Source organism: Molothrus aeneus, chromosome 4, assembly GCF_037042795.1.
Source record: "Molothrus aeneus isolate 106 chromosome 4, BPBGC_Maene_1.0, whole genome shotgun sequence".
NCBI lineage: Eukaryota > Metazoa > Chordata > Aves > Passeriformes > Icteridae > Molothrus > Molothrus aeneus.
In genome coordinates, this window is record NC_089649.1 from 33,298,841 (window position 1) to 33,325,764 (window position 26,924).

At 34.1% G+C, this 26,924-nt stretch overlaps 1 protein-coding gene across 2 annotated transcripts in view; it reads right to left on the bottom strand.

Moving 5' to 3' along the window:
- FSTL5 (follistatin like 5) overlaps positions 1-26,924 on the bottom strand; it is a 270,455-nt gene that overhangs the window by 83,822 nt on the left and 159,709 nt on the right. For both annotated transcript variants that reach the window (XM_066548230.1, XM_066548229.1), the window contains exon 7: positions 2,641-2,807. In XM_066548230.1, coding sequence (XP_066404327.1) covers positions 2,641-2,807 — 167 coding nt within the window. The remainder of the gene's footprint in view (positions 1-2,640; positions 2,808-26,924) is intronic.

The following is a 26,924-nucleotide window of genomic DNA, read 5'->3' on the forward strand; positions in this document are numbered from 1 at the left end:
CTCCCTATTTTACTTTATCTGGAAAGAGAGATTAATATCCCACATATACATATATTTGAGCTCTATTAATTTTAGTGCCTCACTCAGAGGATATTGAATCTGACCTTCTCTTTCTGTATTTGAATCGCAACTAAACCGTTAAGGGAATAAACTATAACTTAATTTTTGCTTATGAACAATGAAGTTCCTGCAGATCCACCTCTCAAATTTGTCCAGGTCCCCCTGGGGGGCATCCCAGCTTTCAGATATGTCAAATGCACCACTCAGTTTCATGTCACCTGTAAACTTGCTGAGGGACACCTCGATCCCACTGCCTGTGTCATTGATAGAGATGTTGAAGAGCACTAGGCCAAAGACAGACCCTGAGGGACACCTCTTGTCACTGGCCTCCACTTAGATAAAATGACAGAGATATTGACCATAACCTTTGGCTCGCTCGCTCGCTCCATCCATCCATCCATCCATCCATCCATCCATCCAGATGTTGCATGGAACTGTATTGAAGGCTTTGTAGAAGTCTAGATAGGTGACATCTGTTGGCCCTGCCTTGTCAACCATTGCCACCACTGGATCATAGAAAGTCACCAGACTGGTCAAGCAATTGGGCAAGTCCTTCAAGATAAACCTGCTACAATGTAGATGTTTTTGGATATCTGCTTCACAAAGCTGTACCTTCTACTCTTCCTTCCAGTTTTAGACTTACCTCTGCTGTTTCTTGCTCTTTTTTGTTCTCTAATCTCTCTCTCTCTCCCTGTTTTTTATGCCCTTTTTTGAATGTTCTTTCAGAGGTGCCATGGGTGTGCCCTGCCGATAGTCCCTTGGGAATGGCTGCATACAGCATGTGACATCCCCGGTCCTTTTCCCTAAGAGGCCACACCTGTGGCCCCTGCTGCCAATTCCTGGGCACCTGCACCCAGCACAAGAACTTTCTCTGCTTATTTTGGTGGGTTTTTTTTTTTTTTTTATTCTTGTTTGGCTTTTTTCGTACTCAAAAATGTACATATCCAGCTTAGAAATCATTTGCTCTTTTCATGTCTGCAAAAACACCAACTGAACCTTTCAGTCTTAAGCTGCGCTGTTAGCTTCATCATTTCCATTCATCATTTCCCTTTTATTTCTGTGTGTACAGATGCATCTTCCTTTTTCTGTCAAGAGCTCATGCCAGCTATTTCACGTAGAATTGATTAGTAAGAACTCCAAATAATGGTTTTGAACATCAGGAATATTTACAGAAAGGAAACAAATATTGCAGACAGATCATGTGGACATGGGCAAGACACTTTTCAATGTAAATCATGTGATTAATATCAAACTAACAAAAGCAATTATATTTAACAGAGAAATTTTCAGATTATCTTGGGTTTATCCTAAGCCTCTCAGGGGCTTAAAACCATCACTCAAGCAAGATGAGCTTTTGAGCTTTGAAATTGTCCATTATTTTACAAAGCACCACACTGAGGAAGCTCAGTTTACCATCAGAACTAACAAAACCAGACATAAAAGAGAGATGATGTGTGGGAACAATTTTCACCTTAAAAATAAAACATTCATAAAAAAAAGAAATAAAAATAGACAAACTAGATATTTCATTGCAGCAATATTCCACACACATAACAGTTCAGGTGATTTCAGACTCACTTGGGCTAGACAGACAGCACAACTCCCAAAGTAACAATTTGTCCACATTTTGAACTTTGCTAAAACAAAATGGCCAAAACAAAGAAAGCACACTCAGAAGCATACAAAATACAGATGAAAGCTTATTTTTAGTCCTGCAAGAAGATGCAATTCTAATACTAGTTTTCTATTTTCCTCTCAGTCAGAACATTTATTCTGTAGTTTCAGACTAACTAGCTATTCCTCATTAGTCAATGTTTTAAAAAAATCTTTAAAAAATTTAGACATATATGATAGGAGTCCAGACCTTGAAACTTTCTCTGTTCATCTACTACTAAGTAGTTCCAATTTTAACTTCTATGTCCCAGAACTCATTTGGAGACTTGCATAAAAAAAGGAGTGATACACATCAAACTGATGAAACACTGCATACTCTTCCCTCTTGTGTAATTTTAGGTCATGGCAATGTTAGGTGGCAAACACTTGCCTTCCTGAAACAAAAAGATTTACAAATTATACTAATATTCTGTTTTTCATTCTTTGAAAGGCACCATATAGGCTGCTGAATATTTGGAGGAATGTGCAAAACAACTAATTTTATTATGAAATACTTATTTGGGGAAAAATAGATTTCTATTGAACTAATATAAAAGAAAACTATTATTATGATCTGTTTGTACACAAAAATGTTCATGTCACAGATTTCTCTTTTCTTCTAAATATGTGAAGACTGTACGATCCTGAATGCAAAATGCTGACTGTATTTTGGGCTGCAATTTAGCCCTCATGTTCTTTTATTGCTATATTTATTTTTTAAATTATTGCTCTGTGAAATGTATTTTCTCTATATTTAACAGGGGTTCAAATACACACAGCAAATAAAATCAGGCAGAGTTTGTTGCATATCATTTCCATTTCTTTTCTTTGAAATATCAGGAGCATGTAGCTTGTTATGCATCACTTCTCTATTATTTATGAGAGGCTTTGATAAAAAGCTGTTAAAAAGAACTTTCTGTTACTTACACTGATATCTTCCAAATCTAAGCTGTTCAGAATGACATTGTTCCTCTTCCAGATGATGGGAGGTCTCAGGGTTCCCTGGATGGCACAACTAAGGACAGCACTCTGTCCCACTGTTGCTGCAGTGGTGCTTACTTTTTGATCTTCAGGCAGATTCAGCTGAACTACATCTGCAAAAAATGTATTGTTTGTAAGATCAATGAGCAGGCAGTTTCATGACCTTAATTAGTAAGAACTTTTTTTGTATACTGGTAATTTAAGAACTTTAACTGAAACAAAAGTAAAAAGAGCTTCCAAAAACCCCAGTAAGTTCAGCGTATTTCATATAAAGGTCAGTGTGACATTTCAATTAAATTGACTGACAAGTATCAGCCTGTAAGGAGCAGCATTTAACATGAAAGTGAATTCCAGAGGTAGGACTGTAATACACATGATGGCATACCCAAAGTCAGACACTGGAAGTTATCTGACAGTTAAGACAGGCACAGTGGACTAGTCAGAACATTTATTCTGTATTTTCAGACTAACTAGTTAGTCCTCATTAGTCAATGTTTTAAAAAATCTTAAAAAAATTTAGACACATATGATAGGAGTCCAGACCTTGAAACTTTCTCTGTTCATCTACTACTAAGTAGTTCCAATTTTAACAGAAGGCCATTTCACTTCTATGTCCCAGAACTCATTTGGAGACTTGCATAAAAAAGGAGTGATACACATCAAACTGATGCAACACTGCATACTCTTCCCTCTTGTGTAATTGCCTTAAGTTACAGGCTGATCAGCTGAGAGTTAGCTTTCAACCTGTGGTGAACCTGACTAAACATAACCTACTAAAATTTTATATTTGAAAGGATTTTGTCCTATTAGACAAAAGAACTACATAGGAAATGAAGATCATCCAAATAATTTTTTTTCCATTCAGCTGCTAAATCATGAAAAATCTCTGGTTTTTATCTTTCATTCTTCAAGTAAACTACAAAAGGCATAATGGGTCTGTTCTCTTTTAACGATGAAAACACTTTCATATAAGAGACATTTCATCATAGGAAAGAAGGAACTTGTAAGGAAGCTAAGATCTTCTATAGGTTCATTTCAGCCTCATACAACCAATACTTGGTAAATAACACTTCCCCCCGCCCTCCTTCCAACCCCCCTCTACAAGTGCAACCATTAGAAAAGCATGAAAGCAAGCACAGCTGTTCAATAATTACAGTAAATTCCTTAAAAATGTGATTAAAAATAATTTTATACTTAGTTCTAAAGAGAGGCCCCCTGACTCTTTCCTCTTTCAGAAGAAAATGTGCTCTATGACAAAAAACATGAGTGATAGTGCCCACCAGACATGTCCAAATGAGACTGACCTTTTTTAACCATATGCATTACCTGACACAATGCCTTACGCTAAGGAAAATGAAACATACCAATTAAATTAAATTGATTATTCTTCATCCTGAGAAGCACTTCATGTTCTATGTTACAAAAGATGGTTCTTTAGTGACACTATCTTTCAGACAGCAAGACAGCTGCATGGCTACTGAATGATTCAGAACTTCTCAGAAGTGAAGTAAGTATTCCGATATTTCATTTACAAATTTAAGTTATCTGTATATTTCAAATTCACTATTCAATCTAGGAAAGGCATGAAGGAAGGATCATGAAATCAGCTGGTGTTATAGGGCCATCTATGAAAACTGCCAACCTTCACATGATGAACTGACACAGGCAATTTACATTCTACAAGATTTTAAAGTCTTTTTTTTTCAATCAACTACAGTATTACTATGGATTCCTACATAAACCAGAGGCCAGTCACTGTTACAGATGTTTATAATTTGTAATTAGAGGATGACACTAGAAAAGAGAGCATCTGTCAAATATAGAGCTTAACATTTCCTACATAAGCAAAGATGATTTTCTGAAATCAAAACTGAGAGGCTATCATTTTACTGACATCAAGGGTTCAAATGTTTTTTTTAAACTATCTTGGTTTTAATAATAATGATAGCCTTATAATAAATAATAATTAAGATAATGATGATAATAACAACAAAAGAATAACATAGGATGACAACACTAATTTTGCCAGAGAAAACTCCCAAAGAATTTCTAAAAAAATTCTCAGTCTTCAATATAATATATTGATATGCCATTTGCAATTTTTATCTCATGACTATCGTAACAAAAGGGTCAAATGCAGAATTTAAAAAAATGAAGAAACAGTTGTACTACCTGGAACTATTCAAAAATAGATAACATCAGTGCATTGAAAAGTTATGAAAAAAAAATTATTTTAATAAATGTGCTAGAATCACTGCTTTCCTGTAAAATAGTGAACATTTATGTAAAAAACCTTCATAAAACTATACAATTATGTATATTCATATTATTATTTTATAGAAAAACGGCATAAAAGTTACATTATAGCTTTCTTATTTTCTTGAGAGAAAACAATTGCACATGTTTTCTCCTTATTGGAGGGGAAAAAAAAGTCACTGCCCAACCCAAAAAGCCCCAGGCTTAGGGAGCAGCACCTGCTGCAGAATCTTTGGCAGGTAAGTCCCCGAAAATTGCTGTCCATTAACTGTCTGCAACCACAGTGAAAGAGGCAAACACTGCTGGGGTTGGAAGGGGTGTGGTGTGTGCAAAAAACTGTCAGGTGCACTGGACAACACTTGTCTCAGAGTTCAGGCACTGTGACATTCCTTTGGAAATATAAAACATTGGCCCAGGAATTTAATGATGAATTTATCATCTCTTCTTTTCTCCTTGAAAGAAATAAATATGGTTCTGAGAGCAAATGCTTTTTGGACAGGTACTGAAGTTGTGTCATTAAGAGATATTCCTGACTAGGATGACTTCTAGCTTTCCCTCCATGTTGCCTTTGTAGATCCACAATAACTGTTTGAAGTTTAGTCACACATGTTTTGCTTATTTAATGTTAAATGAAAAAGCAGAGCAAAGGTTTCAAAAAATTGGAAGTGAAATTAATTCTGTTTACTCACGCCATCACCACACAAAAAAGTAAATATGGGCATTGTTGGTTACAGAGCAGTAATATTATAAGTAGCCAGTAGAGACTACATTTTATAGCTTGCTATTTTTAGAAACATGGATCGTCTGCTATGGTGTACCATATTAATGAGTTTGTTAGTAACTCCTCCAGATGCAATATCAATCTGACACGCATCCCTGGTTCTTAATTATAAAAGTTACTGGATACACTCTTTCAGATAAAGGGGAGAAATGCAAACAAAAAACCCAAACCAAAACAACCCAAACATTTAAATAAAAGCTAGAAGTATAGTTAGGAGACAAAAAGAACAGACAACTGTGTAAGAATATCTGGTTGGAAATAAAATAAAGGTATTATAAAATAGGACAAAAGAAGTGAAAGCAGAATAAATATTAACTCTTGGAAAGACATTTTAGAACTTTAACATTGGTCAGAGAAAAGGAAAACTTACTGAAAAGGCTCAAAAGATATCAAAGATTTTAAACAACAAAGGAAAACCAAAACCAACCAACTAACCAAGCAACCCAAACAAGTAAACCAAATAAAAACTAATAATTTAAATATGAGACATTCCTGAACTGGTTGAGAGATGGTTGAAAGGATTTGATACGTTCCCTGGTTGCTGAAGCCATTCTTCAAATTCCCCTATCCCTCATTCTGCTTTTTGGTCCTGAGCCAAGTCCTTCTGGCTCCTCCCACCTTGTTTTTGTTACTCAGGTTATCACCGTATTTGATCCAGCTTGAATTTATTCTTCAAAACACATGAAAGAAAAGTTTACACAATATTTAGGATTAATGAAGTGGAATTAATCAACAAATCCATATATTTTCCTGAAAGACTTCAGTCATTACATCTGTACAATGCAATGGCCATTTTCACACAGATCTCATCTGGTTCCTCACAGTTGCCCTGTATATGACAGGTCCACACAACTTTCTTCTACTCTGCTCTTTCCAGCAGATTGCTTCTCAGCTTCAAGTATAATTTCTTGCTCTTAACCAAGTATAAGAACTTTTTTCATATCACTTTTACTGTGCCAGGCTTTAAGGTTATCCAATTCCAATCTTTAAAAAAGTTTGCTTCCCAGGTGATCTTTGGAGAGCTTCAATAATAACTCTTTCTCAAACTGGTATTTTCCTGTTTCATTGAACCCGTATCATCTCCGCTTCATCCAGGTCCTTATTCATTTTACCACTACTAACTCCCATGATTTTATCTGACTAAACAGAATCTAATATGCAAACATCCCAAGTGCTTTTCTCAAAATTATGAAAACACTTTTTTTCTCAATGCTTCTCTTTATCTAGAATCTATGCTACAAACCTACTTTCGTCTGTCCTTTGGTTAAAATTAGATAAAATTGTAAATAGTTTGTCTATTATAATTTTTAAGTACTTTCTAATATAAATATATTGGTGATATCTTTCAGAAATATCTTTAGAACTTACTGAAATCAAATGCAAAATGACATGAACTGAATCAAGAAATACTGCAAATGATGATCAGTTAGATTAGAATGCAATTGCTTCAATTTTCTCAGTTCAACCAAAATGTAGTCATTAAACTGAGAAAGGTGGGGAAAAGGAGTTTTCAAAGCTGACACGTTGCAAGAATATTCTAACAGCAATACAGATAAACAAATAATGGAACCTTATTCTAAGCATTGTTGTTTTCAAGAGTCATACATCTTGGGTTGTCATTCTTAGTATGAGTTAAGTTTTATCAAAATTCTTGTGAGTTAACAGATAAAATTATATCATTGCACTTTTAAAGAGAGTGGGGCAGTAGGGCTTTGTTAGGGAAAAAAGATAGTGACAGCTGTACAGTGCTTTGACCAAAAATTCTCTTTTCTTAGTCATAAGTACATTGGGTTGATGTGCATAACATGGAACAGTTTCATGATCTAAATTTAGTACTTTTAGGGAAAGAGTTGTTATATTTGGATTTGAGTTTTCTGAAGAAGTTAAAGAATAAATAGTAAAAGCAGGGCTAATTCAGTTCTTTCCCTATACATGAAAAAATCCAATCTCCAACTCCTTTGATGGCCCAAATGGCCTTTAGGGAACTGTACAGAATCATAAAAGCCATTTGTGGTCTTAGAATACCAAGTCAGGCTACCAGGAAGAGAAACACTGAAGCATATGAATTTATTGAGGCTAGATAGTTCCTTACTGTCTCTTAGGATGAGTAAAGAAAAAACACAATATCACTCTGAAAAAAAGGTTTTAAAAGCTAAAAAGTACAAGGTTACATTTGTAGTCTCTGTATCACTTTATAATTTATTGTGTCGTTAATGGGAGGAAGGGAGGAAGTTCTTTCTCAACTGTAGACTTTCTTGGTTAATTTAATACCATTAACAAATGTGCAATTTGAACCTTCTCATTTGTTTCCATAAGTTCTGTGTATTTATTCAAAGCAGCCACAATATCCTTCCAAGTCTAAACTAATGAACATTATGCCAAATAGTCCCACTATTTCAAATTAAGACCACATCAAGTCTGTATTTATTTTGTTTGCCTATTTCAAACCTAATTTAAAATAAAACCACTTTTAAAAGCAAGCAAAAAGCCTTTTGTGTATGAACTACAGTAAGCTCTGTACTTAATGCATAACATTACTTAGTGGCTTGAATTAGGTGAAATGCAGCTAGGTAATGTGCCTTTTACTCTTCTGGCATTGATCCCACTTTCCTTAAAATGATGTAACAAAGGCATTTTCATCAGTGTCATTTTGCTGTTCTTTTACAGCAATTTTAAAATCAGCACACAGCACCATTAGCATGACTAATTTTGTCATTATCTGCTGTATATTCTGCTTTGAACTCATTGTAAACATATTATTCACATATTTAGTAGAATGTTGCAGTATGAAAAGTATTGGTTCAGGAGTGCCTGTTCTCAGAGATCTTATGCCAGTTAGTAAGTCTTTCTGTTCCCAAAATCCATTTAAAAACACACATACGAACATGCCAAAAAAAAAACCCCAAAACCCTAAAACCAAAACAACAACAAAAACCCTAAAAACAAACAAACAAAAAAAGCATAAATAACTTTTTCATGACTCCTTAATGTTTTAGCTGCAGAGTTTGGATTGAAATTCAGGCAGTTGATGTTAGAAGAAGCTGAAAGCTCTAAATGTTATAATTATCACTTATTCATCTTTTGTTGTCACTAACAGGAGACTTGAAAAACATTTTTTTGTTGAATATATAATATTGTAATAGCTGCTGCTTTTACGAAGTCCTGTAGAAACCAATTCCATGAAAAAAATTATCAGAGAACAGGAAAGGAAAGACAATAACTCCTGCATTTATTTATAGTACTAGCCAACAAAATTAATAGACAGAGATTGGTACAGCATCCTAGGAAATATTTAATTTGTGGGAGAACTTAAAGATTCTCACATTTGTCTGAAAGACAAACGTGAACCACAAGGTTTCTGTTTCACAATAAGACAGTATATTTTATTCAAATATCTAGAAACATTGAGTGTTTCCAGCTTTAAAAGTATAAAGGATAAAGCAGAATGTATCCACTGTCCTCTTGCTTCAGTGAATTTAGCATCAAATTCTTTTATTACTCAAACAGCTTTCATCTTCAATTTTTTAGGACCAAAAATGACTAGAGAAGCAAATATCTTTAAATAAAATTCTTAAAAATAGATTGAAATAAATTTGCTAAATAAATTACAGATTATTATATTTATGAGAAGTTTATAGATGTGTGTACTTAGTGCTTACCAGTGGAGCAAAGTCTGTTATTTAATGGTTCTTTGAAGAAGAAGAATGACTGTAGACTGTGACTCTAAGAAGTAGCTGAAAGACTTTTGGATTAATGGGCTGCAAGTTCATTTGTCAAGAGAGGAACACTGAAGTGATGACAAGCAGTTTTATCAACTCTGTCCCCTCCAGCAGAGAAAAATTCAAATCAATGATTAGGAATTCTTTGCAAAGCACCTAAGAGCAAACAAAACCCAAAATAATCTTGCTCCATCATTTGTAGGCATGAATACTATATGCAGCTCTGCGTCCTCTGTATGGTAGGTAAAAGCTTAGAGGAAAGATAAGAGTGATCAAGGCAGGGAGCAGTTTAAATAAATATTTAAAAAATCAGAAAGGCTTGAATTTTTATTTTTAAAAAACTAATGATGCAGAGAGCTTTGATAGAAGTCAGCAAAATCATGAATGCTGGAAAAGCATTTCCATGACAGCACAATGGCTTATTGTTCCTTTTAACACTGGAAAGTCATCAAAATAACTGAGAGGCCAGGTTCAAAATGAAGGACAGTAGCTTGAAGTGATATATCTGAAAAAAAAAAAATCTTTTCCAAAGGTTATTATAGATTCCAGAAGATTACATGAGCCAATCACACAAACACTTGGGAGAAATTATAATGATATTATTTTTACACTTCTCTAAACATAAACTCAAGTTCATGGTTGAAAAAGCATTGGACTGGCTGGATCTGGGACCAATACAGTTGGTTTTATAGTGTTAAGGCATATTTCTTAATTCTACATGGAAATCACCCCAGAAATGGGATTTTAAAGTTTTCTTTACAGAAAGAAATTTTTAAGTGTTAGTTCATTTAGTAAATTAAGTGAACATAATTTAAGGTAATTTAACATTTTTAATGAAACAAGTAAATCAACTGCAATGCAGTTGAATTAATAATCAGTGTGTATTATCTCTTGAAAATAATTTTACCCCCCTGATATTTTTAATTTATTTGAATAGTATTTTCTCTGAATATCATTGCTCACACATTATGCATTTTAACTTTTAAAAAAATATTAATAATGGCAATCATTATTAAAATCAGCAATTATTACCTTTTGTTAATTTCAAGTTCATGAGCTGATTAAGCTAAAACAAAATGTCCAAGCTCATTATACGTGTGTTTTAAATTTAATTCTTACTTTAATTTAAGTAATTTAATTTATGTCCGTTGACTCAAACTCCTCCTCAAGACCCTGTGTTTTGCACAGACGTGCACAAAATCCATATGTATTAGTTCTTGCCTTATATTCTTGTATCCATATTACAGGAATATTGAGCATGTTTTGAAAAGTATCACTATTGCAATTGTTAAGGATATTTACAACAGTGTGGATAAAGGGTCTACCCTACAAACTATGTTGTTCTGAGAACCCTGTGAAGTTGAATTCAGTTGTTATGAGAACTTTGAAAGCCTAAGGGAAAAACCAGGCCAAGAAAGTCAACTCCTGATCTGTACAGCTTCAATGTCTTCCATTGCAAGGGAAATCAGCAATCCACTCCCATAATGTCGACAGCCTGTTCCTCACAGACTATTTATTAGGCATAAGCAAAACAATCCAAACTTTGCATATCCTGATTGATAGACTAGCTCTTTCTCCTCATGAAGAAAAAGGAATTCCAGCTTTTATGCATTTAAATCCCTTGAAGAGAGAGTAAACGAAGTGGCAAATATTAAGTCTCTCTCCCTCCTGTCTCTACTATCATCTCAGTGGACTGAAACTGCCTGCCCAAACTTAACATATCCTCTCAGTATGTTCTGTAACTGATTTCACGCACCATTCAGTGAATCCTAAGGGAAATTTCAAAGTTATTGTGATGGGTTAAAATTCGATTTGATGCGTGCTACTGGAATTGCTGATCTGAAAGTAGTCAGATGTGGTATCCTAGGTTTATGTGCATATAAACTTGCAACTTTTATAGATTCAATATCCCAACTTAGACAACAATGTATTTCTAGCCTGTAAAGTTGCTGCAAAAGTTAATTATAAATTATGCTTAGAAAAGAATCTCTGAGTAAATGAAGTAATAATTTTTGGTTAACCTATTCCCATTTTTAGACTTAGATCCCATTTTAAGACTAGCAAGATATAGTTAAAAACACTTGTACATAAAAACATTTACAAAAATAGCAGAAACCACAACAGTCCAAAAAATATGATAAATTCTCTCAAATAAAATGATACATTACTGTTTAAGAAAATATGCCAAACTACAAATTCCAATCATACCTGTCCTGATATGTGATATCACATTGACAGTGATGATCGTATCTGTAGACACACATGAATAATGACTGTGCATCCATAGCATTTCAACGTTTTCTAACACATTTTCTTAAACACAGTTGTTCTTGCAGCAAAAGCTACTTTTAAAAAATGTATTAAAAAAAATGAATTTTTTTAAAAAATTTAAGATAAGAGGAGAGCATATGCCAAAAATGACATGTGCAAAAATAAAGCAGAAACAAAAATCTAGTGGATCATAGAGCAGTATTATCATGTGTACTTCAAATGAGTTATACTAGAACTTAAAAAAACCTCACGGACTTGCAACAAATTTTCTCATTTAGTGTCCAACACTTAACACTTTACACTTATATCCCTTGTAATTTCAACAGAGAATTTGTGTCTTGGTTCAGAAAATGGAGAATGACTCTCCACAACAACACTGACATTGTCACTAAAAAATACTGCCTGTGTTTGAGTTTCAGATATTTTCTTTTAAAATCGAAAAATAATTCTTGCTATGCTAGTGTATTTTTAATAACAACCATTGCAATATTGGACTGTGTCAGATTAAAAAAAAATAACAGCAGAAAGCATATCAGGTATTGATGCAACATGGATGGGATGGTAAATTTAGTCTCAGCACTTTTTGGGGCATATCAGTGCTTAATTTTCTGAAGTTAGTATTTTTAGGTGCACAAAGCTGAACTTCAAATCTTCCAAAATTTGCTGTGCTGAGTCTTTGCAATGGTAATGAGAAAGGTATTTAAGATGTTCAAAAGAGGAAAAGAAATGCAGAAGAGAGTGAGAAAAGGCATATAGAAAAATATACTAATTGAAAAAAACTTTGGAAGTTACTTAGGTTGAATAAATTTTTCCATTTCATAACTAACATGACATATTCTTTTTCTTTTTGAGAAGGAGCATTGCTCATTTTTGCCAAATGTAATGCACCATTTCCAAAACACTTCTCTAGTTTTGCTGATAACATCACATCAACACCAACTTATGCACATGACCAAGTTTCAGAAAAGCTTCAATTTGATACTTCTATGCATACTGTCAGCTTCTGTGCATTTCACCAACTCCTCTGGGACATATTTCTGTGCACTAGAAATTATCTACACCAAAAATGCGTATTTTAAAACATATTTTAACATTTTTTCTTCTGGATTTGCTGACTACTATAGTGACTGACCACATGGAAAAAAAGTAAAAAAAAAATATGATGACTTGCTACAGTCACTGTAAATGTATTCATTAACTTTAAACCCTAAACTGGGTATGCCATTGATCTTGCATTATGGTCATATATGTGATTGCACAGATATCACTGTCTTCAAATTATGATTATATTTAGTCAGGAAGGGAGAAAATGTTCAGGAAAAGGTCTTCATTTTCCCTATTTTCTTAGTTATGTTCCTTCAGTTGAATATCAGTGTGGTTTGGCTTGTTTCAAAAAATTATTCATACCATTGCATTTATTCATTTGAGTTTTGGATAATTTATAAATTTAGTATCTTATGTTTCAGTTTTGGAATGATGTAGACAGAAACAAGTACTACAAAGAAGATCATTCTGCTGAAAAGAACACTGAATGTTCCTCTGATGTACCAGAATATGTAATGAGTGGTAACAAAAACTTGACAGAATAGTGAGGAAGAAATGCAATGAGGCCAGATCAAGCTACAGATTTCCAAAATTGGGATGTACTTGCAGCTGCGAGCAGCCTAAGCAAGGCCTCTAAATAGCCCAACTAAAGTGGAATTCATCACAGTGGATAAAACTCTTAAAACCAGAATACTTCTCCCCATAGAAATATTTAAAAAATACTTATTTCATGTCATCTGTTCCATTCAAAAGAATAAAAGATTATTTTTCACTAATAGCTTCAAAAAACATCTCTCTTCAAGTAAAAAAGAAAGAACATATGAAAATGATACTTCATAGAAGGAAAACCAGGAGGTTGACAGCCAATGACCTCAGTGTTTATCTGAGAATCAATAATCACACCTATTTGTATATGTACACAACCTCACGAGACTATTATATCTAAAATCAGTGTTTTGACAACTTCTCTGATTTACTTGCATTTAAAAGCTGTTAATAAATCTTTGCTTTTTCTTCTAGCTGCTTTCCCAGCTATACAGAATGTCAGATGCATTTAGAATAGTCTGTGCTTTTTTCTTTCCCTTCCCCCACCCCTTCATTTCATCTCTTCTTATTCTCATCTTTTATTTCTGCCCAGTCCTACTTCCCCTTTTGTTTTTCTATCTTACTTTTTACATCCACTGATCCTGTTAGATCTTCTAGTCCCTTCTTAAGTACATTCAGATGTACTATTTATGCAATATCTCTAGATACTGCAGCGAGCATCAGCTGGCTTTTGTCACATCTGGAACTGACTTGGCTTCATCACTGGGTGAGGGAGGGGAGGAGGGTTCACAGCTATACCTTGTGGCTTGGCAGCACAACTTGGTGTGCTAACCCATTCATTAGAGCTTGCAGGTATGCACGCTTAGCACTTCCTTCCTGAATTCTGGGAAAGATGTGTCTGTTCCCAAATGCACATCTCCTCCTGTATGGCAAGGTGGGAGCTCTAGTGTTCTAGTAAGTATGCCAGTCTGGACAACAGGGAGAACATGACGGTGAGCACTTTATTTTTCACCCAACAATTTATCTGAAATATTTTTTTCAGATTTCAATCTTAATCTACGCAGAAAAGCACCCTTTAGAAGATACTACCAGAGTATAACTTGCTGTCAGAATAGGAGGAGCATGTACAAATAAATACAAATATATTAACCAGATTGTCTTCTGTTGCTACTCACTTTTCAGTTTGTTCTAAGATAAGAAAAAAAATTGTTTTCAAAGCACCAATCACAAATATAAATGTTAGCCAATATAAATTAATACTAGAAACTATTCAGACTTTTCCATAGGTGTATAAAATATATAACAATATTCGCAATTATGTCTCTCTACGTATATCCTGTAGAAGTCATCTTCTATGGACCCAGTCACCACGTGTCACCATGACTTTTAAACCTTTATAAAACAAAGATTCTAGAAACCACCTCTTAGATCACTCTTTTCAGATTTTCCTGCATAGCTTTTTGACAAACCTGGAACAGCATTCAGCTGTCTACAGTGTCAAGTCCTGTCATCTCTGGAACACTTAGCTGAAATATGAGCTTTCCCACCATCCCATCCAAGACTGCACAGTTTCACGGTTTATTTTTTCAGGCATTCACAGAACATGCCAATGCATATTGCAGATGTATATTTAAGATAAAGTTTTCACAAAGTTTTAGAAAATCAAACTCCAGATCACTCTTTTCTTGACAATCCCTCAAAATCTGGATTTATGGTGCTGAGCCATCACATCAAGCTTCAGATACAGGCAGACACATCTTCTGAAATATAAAAATTCCTATTCAATGTCTGCTCATACATTCCTGATATGGAAAAAATGCTTCTTCTGGGTAACACTTTTCACGAAGAATGATTGCAGACAAATGACAAAAGGAAAGAGGATGTGTTGGAATGGGATATTACACACAAGACCACCCTAATCAGATAAATAAATCCATCTGGTCAGAACAAAAGTATAACTGTAACTGATAGTGGTCAACAGCAAATGCACAAGGAAGCAACCACCAGGTAAGCATATAGTGATAATGTTGTTTTAGCACCCATCAATACCAAATTGCCTGGCCAGAGGCAGTTTATGATGGTGACACTAGCATAATGAGTGAGGAGAGTAAACTCTCCTGGAAGAAAAGGAATACAGATGAGCATTAGCTGGCCTGTTAGCTGAAGACCTCAGCAATTCCACTGCTTTAATCTAAAGAATACCTTAATTTGGAATGGAGGGAGTATTTTTCAATGAAGAAGGAAAATAAAGTCCTGTCATCATGTTTTACACTAAGGTGATGTTAAAGAAGAAAACAAAACCAACCCCAAAAAATATATACCAAATCAAATTACCAAAATGACTACCTTTTTTTCTTGTAAGAAAAAAAAAACCTAAAAAAATGTAAATCTCAGATATTAATTCATTATGACTCCTAAACTAAAAACTCTTGAGTTGCTCAACTTATTGAAAATAATATTGATTTCTGTGTTTTAAATCTGAAAAATGTACACCTTTTCTATTGATAGAGATTAAACCACTGCTGTCAGAGGAAAACAATAGTAGTAATTATAATAACAACACATTTACACATTTAATCCATATAAGCACAAATGTAAAGGATGAAGTTCTGGTATATGTGTATCTTCTCATACATATAGAAAGTTTACTTATGAACAACTTCATAATAAAATGAAATATATATGAAATATATTAAATAAAGGCAGGATTTTATAAGATGAAATAGGACCAGGAAAATGAAAAACCTCTTGGAAGTTCTATACAAAATTTAGAAAATTGAATTATAATTTTTATTAAATAAAAAAAAATTAGAAGCTTTTTTATAATAAAAACTACATTTCAGTCATTTTGCTTTCCACCGACACTCTCACCCCTGCAAACTGTAACATATTTTTTAACATGGATTTCAAGTTCTACATTCAGTTTCTTTGGCTTCCTCAAGCTGATTCTACTCACTTTCTTGGGCTGCTTACACCAAAATATGTAGCTTGTTTCAACTATTACACAACTCCCATCTCTAACTGTTTGTTGTCTACCAAGAAGTTCACCTCAGTTTGTACATGTTCTATCACTTTTTGCCAACTTCACGGGACATCACCATTTGCATTCATTTTCTCAGTCCCCATCTTTCAGGGAGAGAGAGATTTTCCCTAGGTCCCCTGTTACTCATCTGGCAGACAAAAGACCAGATATTCTCCACAAGCTGTATCAGCAGTGAGATATAAACTAAAATTCTGCCAAAAATTCAGTCACTACAAATTAGTTTGTCTATCCTTAATCTCACTTTTGATCTAAATCTGGGATGGATGAGCAAAACAATTTATGAACAAAAGACCTGATATTAAAGACAATTTTTAATAGTAGACTATATTCAGTTTCTACTTTGGATACTTTCAACAGCTTTTAATTTTCAGGAGCATACAAAGCTCCAGCTGTTGTAAAAGCTGCTGATTAGCAAGCATAAACTACTGACAACAGACTCTCTTTTCTTACCCTTCACAAATGTCTCTGACACAACTTTGCCCTTATGTTCTACGTGAATGAAATATAATTGAATTTCACGTAGCAAATGTAGCTCTAGGTAAACAATAATAGGGTTAAAAGGTGATGTTGAAAAAAGCCAAGAATGAAACAAACACTCCCACCTTCAGGACAAATTCAGCTCTAAAAGACACGTCACACTGACTTTAAAAGACACCTCACACTTACGTTTTATTATCAGCTATATTCATCGACAACCACTGATAACACTTTTCTTTAAAACGTCTTTAAAACCTTAAGATACAAATAATAAACCATGATGACTGACTACTTTCAAACAAAGATATTTCCGTTTGGAGCATTCACAAGAGGTTTATAATACCAATAAACATAAGGGAGGATTATACACTACATTTTCTAAATCCTCACAGGAATTCTAATGAGGAATAAAGCCAATTATGAATTATTATAAGATGAATTGTGAATGTTTAGCACATCAATAGCACAAGGTTCACCCAGTACTGGAAATTAGCAATGACAAAAAAAAGGAATGCCATTAAGTTGAAAATATTTTTTTCATTAAAACAGTTGCACACATAAGTATTCATGAATGGTGCTATATGACAAAACTACATGGTAATTTTTGAACTCTGAATAAATCCATTTAAATTATGCACTCTGTGATGATAGCAAATTCAGAGACAGAGACTGATAAAGAATGAACTATAATTTTATAAAAAAAACCTTAAAAATACAATGCTAGCAAATTTGCAGCCTGTAAAGACAGACTGGGGCTGACATCAGAGAACTTCCTAGAGAAGTGAAAAAGCTGTATCTATTCAGCTTTGTGAGGGGAACACATACCCATGAATTTAAGCCTGAACTGGTTTCTACTATGAAATGATGAGCAATATGGTCAATACAATAGTAGTGAACATCATTTACTCTAGCCAGGCTTTGACTCACTCAGAGCACTGCTGAACCCCACTTAGGAAGGTGTGGATAGCATGAGTGAACCGCAAGTTACCCTGCCTTCAGGCTCAAAGGATCAGCATTTCACAGACTAAAGGTCAGCTTACTACAAGTGGTTTCAATAATGTTTCATGTTTTCATTAGTGATTTGGCTGATAGGACAAAATGAACCCTCAGAAATCTTGCAGCTGTCACCAAATTCAGAGGATCAGGAAGCAGATTTTATAAAGTTCCCTCTGCAGGACAATGTAAGATTGTCCTACAGAGGGAACTTTATAAACAGAAGGAATGGGCTGAAAAGCTGTGAAATTCTATCAAGACAAATGAAAAGTCTTACACTTGGGACAGAGTAAGTCCATGTCAAAACACAGGGATTCAGCTGGCTAGAAATCAGCTTTGCACACAAGAATTCAGGTAGAACACAAATAGAACATGAATAAAGGAGTTTGGACAAATGCCTGAAATTCTCCTCTGACATGTTCCGTACTTCAATAATCCCAGTTCTGAAGTAGTCTGTGAAAAATCTGAATTATTAATGCTAGTGGTTAGGGTTGCAAAAGGCAAAGGTGATCCAGTCTGTGATGCCCAGATGGATTTCTGAAAAGCTCTTAACAGTATCCCTCAAGTCTTCATCAAGAGCTTTGAAGAGATAGCCACATGTTTTACAAACTCTGCCAGCATGACTTCACATCCCAGTGTGAGTCCAGGGAGCAGTAATAGTGACAACACGTACTAGAGGCATGGGAAGGGAGCCAAAGGAAGGTTAAACTGTCCAAGTGATCAACAGGCCCAGCTTCCCAGCATGATACTGTTCTTTATTTAGATACCATTTCATTTGCACAAAGTACAGCTTCAGTTTACTCCAGTTTCATCTAAGACTACCCAGAACCTCTGCACATGCATCCCTTATCTAGAACATGAGGAATTTGCAATCATGTCCAGCTAAACAATTAATCTAAATTGAATAAACTATTAGTCTGATGTATTGTGCTAGTTAGGAGCTTTGACTCAAAAGTAAAGGCAATTTTTTCCACTTAAAACCACTATTTTTTTACCATTAGTTTTCTCTTTTTTCTTATTTTAATTATCTGTCTTGTTCACTAAACACTGTTCAGCACCAATAGTAAGAGACACAGAAGTTTTAACAGACAAAAGCTATTTTTTCACTTTACTTATGATTCATTCTCCATTCTCTTCATCAAATGAGACAGAACACCAAGGCATGTGAGCAAAGATAATTAAAATTTCATAATGCAGTAACAAAAAGTCAAATTGAGACAAACTTCTTTTAATACCTTAACTTAAAGACTTTAAATATAAATTATAATAAAAAGAAGATATCAGTAAAAATCCCACCATCTAGCACTAGTGAAAGCTCAGCTTACATGGATTTAAATCTTCAGAGTATACGAATCTCCAAATTGATCTAAATAACTGGAGACCCAAGAGCTGCCACAGCCTCTCATCTTTCCACAAGCATTGTTAACTATTTCTGCTGGGGACTCCCCAGTTATTTGGTGCTGGCCAAGAGAACTGACCAAAGATCATGCCTTTGAGATTCAGGTTCTGTCAATCATAGCCTCTTCTACATCTTTTTGTTTAGAAAATTTCTTTCACTCTATCCATCACTGTATCAAACCGCCTCCCCGTGTAATTTGTCTCCTCAGAAACTCTTGCCACCAGTGCTATCATCATTTACCTACTTTCTAGCTGCTGTCAAAGAAACTAATTTAAATTAATGATATCTCAGTGACTAACACATGACCTCAGAAAAACTTACTAGTCAAATGCTCAAAGTGGGTCCACTGTGGAGTATAAAGATATCCAAAATGTCTTGTTTAGTTAGGATAATTCACATTTCCTGCTGGAGATTGCTGTGGATTAGATCATGCAAACTATGTGTCGCACTCAACTCTTTTATCTAAAGTAGTTGATTTAAAGCTAACTCAGCTATTTTTCATTAACTTGTAGCATAAATATTCAGTGCTTGACCTATACATTATCCAAAACGCAATGAGTTTTTGCCGTTCCTTTTTTTCAATGGGATCTATTAAAGCATAGGGAAGCAAAGGACATAATACCTCAAACATTATCAAATGCCTTCTCTCTGCTAGCCAAAAAAAATTTCTTCATATACAAAAATTCCATCATTTTAGAAATTTGAAAGTACCTTAAGGTAAATGTGATCAGAGAATGTTTCCTTATTCTGCTTTTCAGATTAACAATTGAATGGTTAAAATGAATCTCAAAACATCTGCAAACCTAAACCACCCTTTTGCAATGAAGTCATAATGATGAACAAGTTAAAAAAACCAAAAATACAGGCATGGAACAAACTTTTTCTATAAGCCATACTTTTACTTTATATTGTAAAAGTATATAGATGGCAATAACATAAGAAAAATGGAATTTGGATAAGAACAGCCAGTAATGTGCATTAGGAATAACACATAATTAAAAAGACATCTAGTCCATTACTCCTTATAATGTTTTCTGGTTTTCTCTTGAAATGAAATTTCACAGAAAATGAAGTTGGGTGTTAAACACAGCTTTCTTATCCAGAGAACATGGAAGTGTTAATTCACTGAAGTAAGAGTAATAATTGGTTTTGACCTTTTTTTTGTAGGATATGTTGCTGAATTTGTCTAAACAAAAACAGGAGTTTATGCAAAAATCAATTTCTGTATGCTTATTGTATTTGCACATGACTAGTTCAAGTAAAATCATTTTATCTAAATGCTAGGAGTTAGCATAAATATTTTCAAGTAATTTTACTAGTATAGATCCAAATTTAATGCTCCTGTTATTGCAAATACAGATGATGAACACCAATACTGCACATTTGCTGTTGCCTAAAATGAAACACTTAAAATGCTTCAATCTATGAAGTATTTCTGGAACTAATCAATAATGAAATGGGAATTTTAAGAGGATAGTTGACAGCCTTGGTAATTCACAGTTTTATGCATGAAGCTCTCAGTTTATAAATGTAATAATTTGCCAATTTTATTTATTGTGCACCTTCATTTCACTTTCAAACTTCAAGGCTTTTTTCCCAGAATGGTAATAGAACTTCTAAACATTTTAGATCTCTGAACCTGTCCTGAGTTTTATAATAACCAAATTTTGTAAAAACCATCTTCTCATCCAGTTCTGACAGGAGAACAAGAAGCCAGTATTCTAAAATAGTAATTCAGGATTAAATTAGCTGAACTGTGAATATGGTTAGAAAGTCTAAAGCATAGCAGAACTACTATATTTCCACATAAAAGAAGGGGTCCATGCAACTGTTATTCAATACTTCCCTGAAATCATCAGACTAGAGTTATGAAACAGCTCCTTACAGAAATCTTTAACATAGAAACAAGAATAAATGAAAGCTGTTTTAGCATGAAAGAGGTTCTGAAAAATCCATCAGCTGGCTGAAGTGCCTATTTACATTTAGAGGGGAAAAAGAAAGCAAGCAGAACTCAAGGTAGGCCCTGTTACCTGACTGTACAGAGCCTCCTAATTTTTGTTATTTGCTGAGGACAGTTTTACTCCTCATAAGACCAGATGTTTGTGCAAAGGACCAAGACTTCTTCTGGAGCTCAGTGAAATATTCTGAGAACAAGGACTGTGGATATTCTGCTCTCAGCTTTGCATATCCTGTAATGTTTCCCCAAGATCAAAGCAGGCAATGGGCTCTGCATCTAAGGAGATCAGCATAAAGGTTAAAGCACCACCTAAAGACAGATGGGATTAATCTGTCACTCTTAGCACTTCAGTCCTGTATCATACAGTCCTACTCACAGTATTTTCTACCCTTTCTCAGACACCAGCTTTTGAAATCTGTTGGCAGGTCTCTTATGAAGAAAAGTCACCACTGGAGTTGCACCTGGACCTCCACTGAAACTCACATTGTTCAACATCATCCAGGAGAAGTGGAAAGAAAATAAAGTGATAAATTTTTCTGGGACCCAATGTCTTGAGAACAACTTATTGAGTAGTTTAGGTAGCAAACATAAAAGCTGATTTGCTTTAAGACCTTATCTATGATACTGGCATGCCAAATTCAATATACTTAATTCATTATGGAAAGTATCGCATGAAGGAAATTTAAAAAGTGTGAAACCTTGTTTACAGAATGATAGGCTCTTGACTAGTTAGCACTGCTCAGGTATTGAGCACACAGGCATTAGAATACACTTTGCAGTTTTATGAAAACATCTACTCATTCCTGGCAATATCACAATAAAAGGAGTTATTAGGTAAAGACCAGTATTCAGAAAAAAAAATCCTATGGCTCTGTTGCCTGAGCAACTTGACTGTTTGCTTCATGTCCCTGCCTCTGTAAAAAACTTCCAATAAAACTTGAAAAAGAACAGAGAAACACAACAAGAATGACCGAAGATGTGGGAGATTTTCCATACAAGCAACTATTAAATGACTGAGGAATTTCAGAATGGAAAAGAGATGACTACAAAGATATGTCAGGAGCGTAAAGAAAAAAAAAAACACAACAAAACTGTTTCAGAAAAAAAACATGGAACAATTGTTCACGGTTTCTTATCATACACAACTTAATAAACTAAATAGGAGGTGTGCATAATAAAGAAAAAATAAGAACACTCGTATCTAGGACACACTTCATTGTGTCTCTGAAACAGAATATTGTAGATGTTAATTCCACATTGGTCCAAAAAGTAAACAAACCTATGAGTGAGGCATCCATCAAGAGCTATTAAAGAGAGGCAGCCCCTGAGAAAAAAAATTCTCTAAAAAAGAGAAAATATTTTAGAAGAAACTTTAAATGCCTTTGCTTCTTTAGCAATCTTCCATAAGCACTCTTACAATGAAGATACTGCAGTAGATATACATTTTTTCTAACCCAGAAAAGTTACCATGTATATGTTGTTACTTAAAGTAGACATTAACTCAACAATTCATGAGCAGGAACACAACATTAATCTTTGTTTAGCATCAAATATTTCTTAAATAGACTAGTCAGGAAGTTTTAAAACACCAATAAAATTCCCTCCAAGAAATATATCTCTACCACATGTCTTAGTTAGGAACAATTATAATCATAATGCAAAACAAATTTTTAAAAAATTACCTTTTTTCCAAATATTTATTTGTGACAGAGTGGCAAACAGATTACTTGTTGGATCCTTACCAATCTTACACAATCAGGTTTCCAATTCTTATACTAAATAACTATATGAAGAAGGCTTATGTGGTTTTACTCTCCTTTAGGTTTTCACTATTTTGCATCTCTTTTTAAGACCTCTTTTGACACAATATTGCACTATGGAAACCTCTGCTTCATAGCCTTTGTAGGACACCTTCTTTTTTACTACAGTCAAAATTGCATTTCCATATAAATCACTTGCTAACCTACTTAAGATAAGATTTGACACTCTGTGAGCATGATGATCAGCTTGAGAATCTACTGACAATTTAATTCTGTATATAATATAGGCACAGGGATATTTTGTTAAACTGTTTCCTCATTTCCTTTGGTAGAAAATGTTCAGGTTTTCTTGTTGGGGAGAAGACTGGGCTTTTTTAAAAGCATCCAACAGCATCCATGATACATTTGGAAAATTGCAAAGATGTTTTTAGGCTGCAGATAGTATGAGAGAACAATTTAGATTAGAAAAGACATATAAAATCATAATTTCCAATTTTAATCCAGCACTGAGGAGTCCAGACTAAACCATGTCACTAGCTGTCACAGCTATACATCTCAGGTAATATTCATCACACTAAATAAGGGCTGCAGTCACCACAGGGAGTGGAGTCAGACAATTTCATCTATTTCATAGACAATTTTGTCAAATATATGCAACTCATACGTGCATAAATATTCCTACTGAATTCAGTTCACATGTAATTTTTAATGAAGACATAAACAATACTACATGCAATTATGGGATGTTTATTTCTGAAGATTTGGAAAGCCAGGAGTGATGAGAAGCAATTAGTCTCACAGTTTACAATATCACAGACCACTAAAATAGCTTTAACTGGAGCAGTTGATATTCTTTCAGCCCTACCCATACAGTTGTCAATATTTATACCAAGTTTTAGCAGCTTAAATTCACACCCCTTAACTCTAGACACATACAAATATTCTTAGGAGTGACAGTATATTAGAAGCTACTTACAAACACTTAGAGATCTGTGCTATACTAACCAGGCATCTGCTTGATGACAAGAGATTACAATTTAATGAAATAAAATTAAAAAAAAAAAATCAAACAAAATGAGAAAAGAGCTTCTCATGTATAGCTCCAAACAAACCAAGTAGTCCTATAACTACTGGATTGAATTGATCCTAACTTCCTGAGTTAAAATAACAATATGTAAATTCCTTCATTCAATATATAACGTCAGAAAACAAAGCTAAGTATTATTCAGAAAAAACAATTTATCATGATGGAATACTTTTATCCAAGCAATTTGTGCACGTACTAAAACCATCAGCATTTTCTACTATATGTACTGGCAACTTTTACAAAGTAGACCAATTAAATTAAGAGATGTGTTAAAGAACAATTTTGTGCCTTAAAAAACCAAACATTACTAAATTTTTTGAAGTGAATGCATTTTCAAATGCTTTTGGGATTCCAAGATCAATCAATTTTTATTTAAAATGTAATAACTTGATAACTTTAATATTGAAAATTATTTTATCCAAATTTTCTTTGACATATTCAATAAAGTAGTTTCTTCACTGTATACCTCAGTTAGCCAAAAATACATATGTACAAGGATAGTCACAAACTGCAAAAGCATACAACATAAAAAACCCTCACACTATGGGATCACTATATTAAAGAGAAAAAAATATATCAAACTCAAAATCTATGGAGAAATGATTCAATAAAATATTTAATTGTCATATTATTTGAGAAATTAAGTTAGGAATTAAATTTCCTGATATAAGAAAACTTTACTGGAACTTAATCCACCATGAAAAATGAAGGGAACTAGAAGGGTTTCTTCTCCAAAATATTTCTTTGCAATGCAGATATTTTTGAGGCAATTTCTCCTTACTGTATGCAATGGATATTTGAGGGCATTCAATGAAAAAAACTTCCCAGAGCAACGTAATGCACATTTCTTTAAGGTCTAGTGATGAAAGCTCACAAGTTTTGCAAAATTGGAATTATTATTTTTCTATTAACTCTATTTGCAGAATTTTCAGAATACTTTCATAAAATCAGGTACAAAACTATGCCTGCGGATTTTCTTTTATAGTGGAAATGTCAGATATTCTTAAGAAATCCAGATGTCTAAGGAATTACTAAAAACCTTCCACATTCTTCTAATGATTTTTGAAAATTTTTATTTACCCAAATGTGAGAACAAGCAAAGAAAGCAGAGTAGATATTCTAAAAACCCAAACCAGACCTCTCTAAAAAAACCCGAAATCACCACCAACAAAACCAAAACAAAAACCTAAAAAAACCACCCCAAACAATAAATCATCAAACCAAAAGAAAAAAAAACCCAAACCCAAAAAATTCTAAATCAAATTACTAAGCAACACTGTTCTAAAATGAACATTAGTGCTTGATATTTAAAAAGCACTAGTAGGCAAAAATAGCAAAACAATGAATAGATTAATCAAATGGCTTTCTTACTAAATAATACTTTATGAGCTATTAATATTCATGATAGTTCCAGATGAGTAATTCTGCCTTGAAGTAGAGACACTTAATGTTCTTGCTTGTGGATTAGTTGGTGATTGTCTCCTTTAATGCCCAGTCATTACTTCTTATGTTCTGACAGCATCTTTCTTCTCTCCACCCCACCCCCGTTAAGAAGAGGGAGCTTCCTTAAAATAGTCAATAAAAGAAACTAATTATAAATTATTATTTTAAATTTTCCTTGAAATTTCTTTAGAACATCTACATAAAGGCTTTTGTGGATGTTGGAACATCAGTCATAGCCTAAATCCACAGGTAAACTGCTCTGCAGATATGAAAATATTCCTATAATTCACAACATAACAAAAATATTAGCAACAATACTGTAACTCACCACAGATAACTGATTCCTGGGCAATAAGCAACAGACCAATTACTGAGGTATTTTGCTAACCATAGCCAAATATGTGTAATTGTTTGGTGTTTACTCTTGCCCCACCATTCTGTGTCATTCTCCAGAATAGGCTCACTGAAAGACGTGCAAGACATCAGTCTCTGGTATGTCGAGCCAGTGACAAATGCCATGCAAGTCAATCTCCACCAATCCCCTTGTCTGAAACAAAGCTGCTATAACTAAGGTGTTCTGTTCCAGTCATCCTCTGCAATCCTGTATTTCATACTGCTATCTCTAGTAACTTACATCACCAAAGCAGGTTCCAGGTAAATGCACTGATAGGATTAGAGATCAGCAGAGCTCAAGGTTCATAAACAACATCTCTCAGTTTCCCCACTATGATGCCCAAAGAGCCTGTGAAATATTTTTTCACAGGCTCTTTGGTCATCATACTGGGGAAGAAAAAAATAGTTTTATTTACTCATGCCACTATGGTGGCCATAAATATGTTACTTGATTCCCCCAAAACATGAAGTAAAATCAGTTGGCATCAAAATGAGTTGACTTAGTGGCAGGTGAGAAATTTCAGGCACACTACTTCAATCCATGAAACAATATTTAAAACCTTAGATATTTTCTTGTTTCTAATTATCAGTTTAAAGTTCAGCCCAATAATAAAAGAGGGTGCATTTTCTTCCAGCTGAGAAGAAAATACATATAGCACAAGTAAGAATTTGAGAGCTAGATCAGATTGAGCAAAAAAAAAATTACCATGAAGTCCAATAGCTCCTGCTCAGTATGATGTTTACTAGTGTTTTCAGAGGCTAGTGGTGAAATATTACACCCCCTGGAACAATATAATACACTCAAGTTGTTGCTGAAAAGGAATTAATGAGAGCAGGAGACAGAATAATACATCTTCCCCCCTCAGAAAATGTTTCCTCTATTATTTGTTAACATGTTTTACTATTGAAGACTCATCACAGCCATAAAGCTCTAACTCAGATTACATACTAAATACAGTATTTGAGACCTCATATTGAAATAACTTGAAATATAAATTACATAATTTTTTTTTTTTAATTAGCCTTTGTGGACTTTAAGATAACAAGAAATCCAGTGGGAA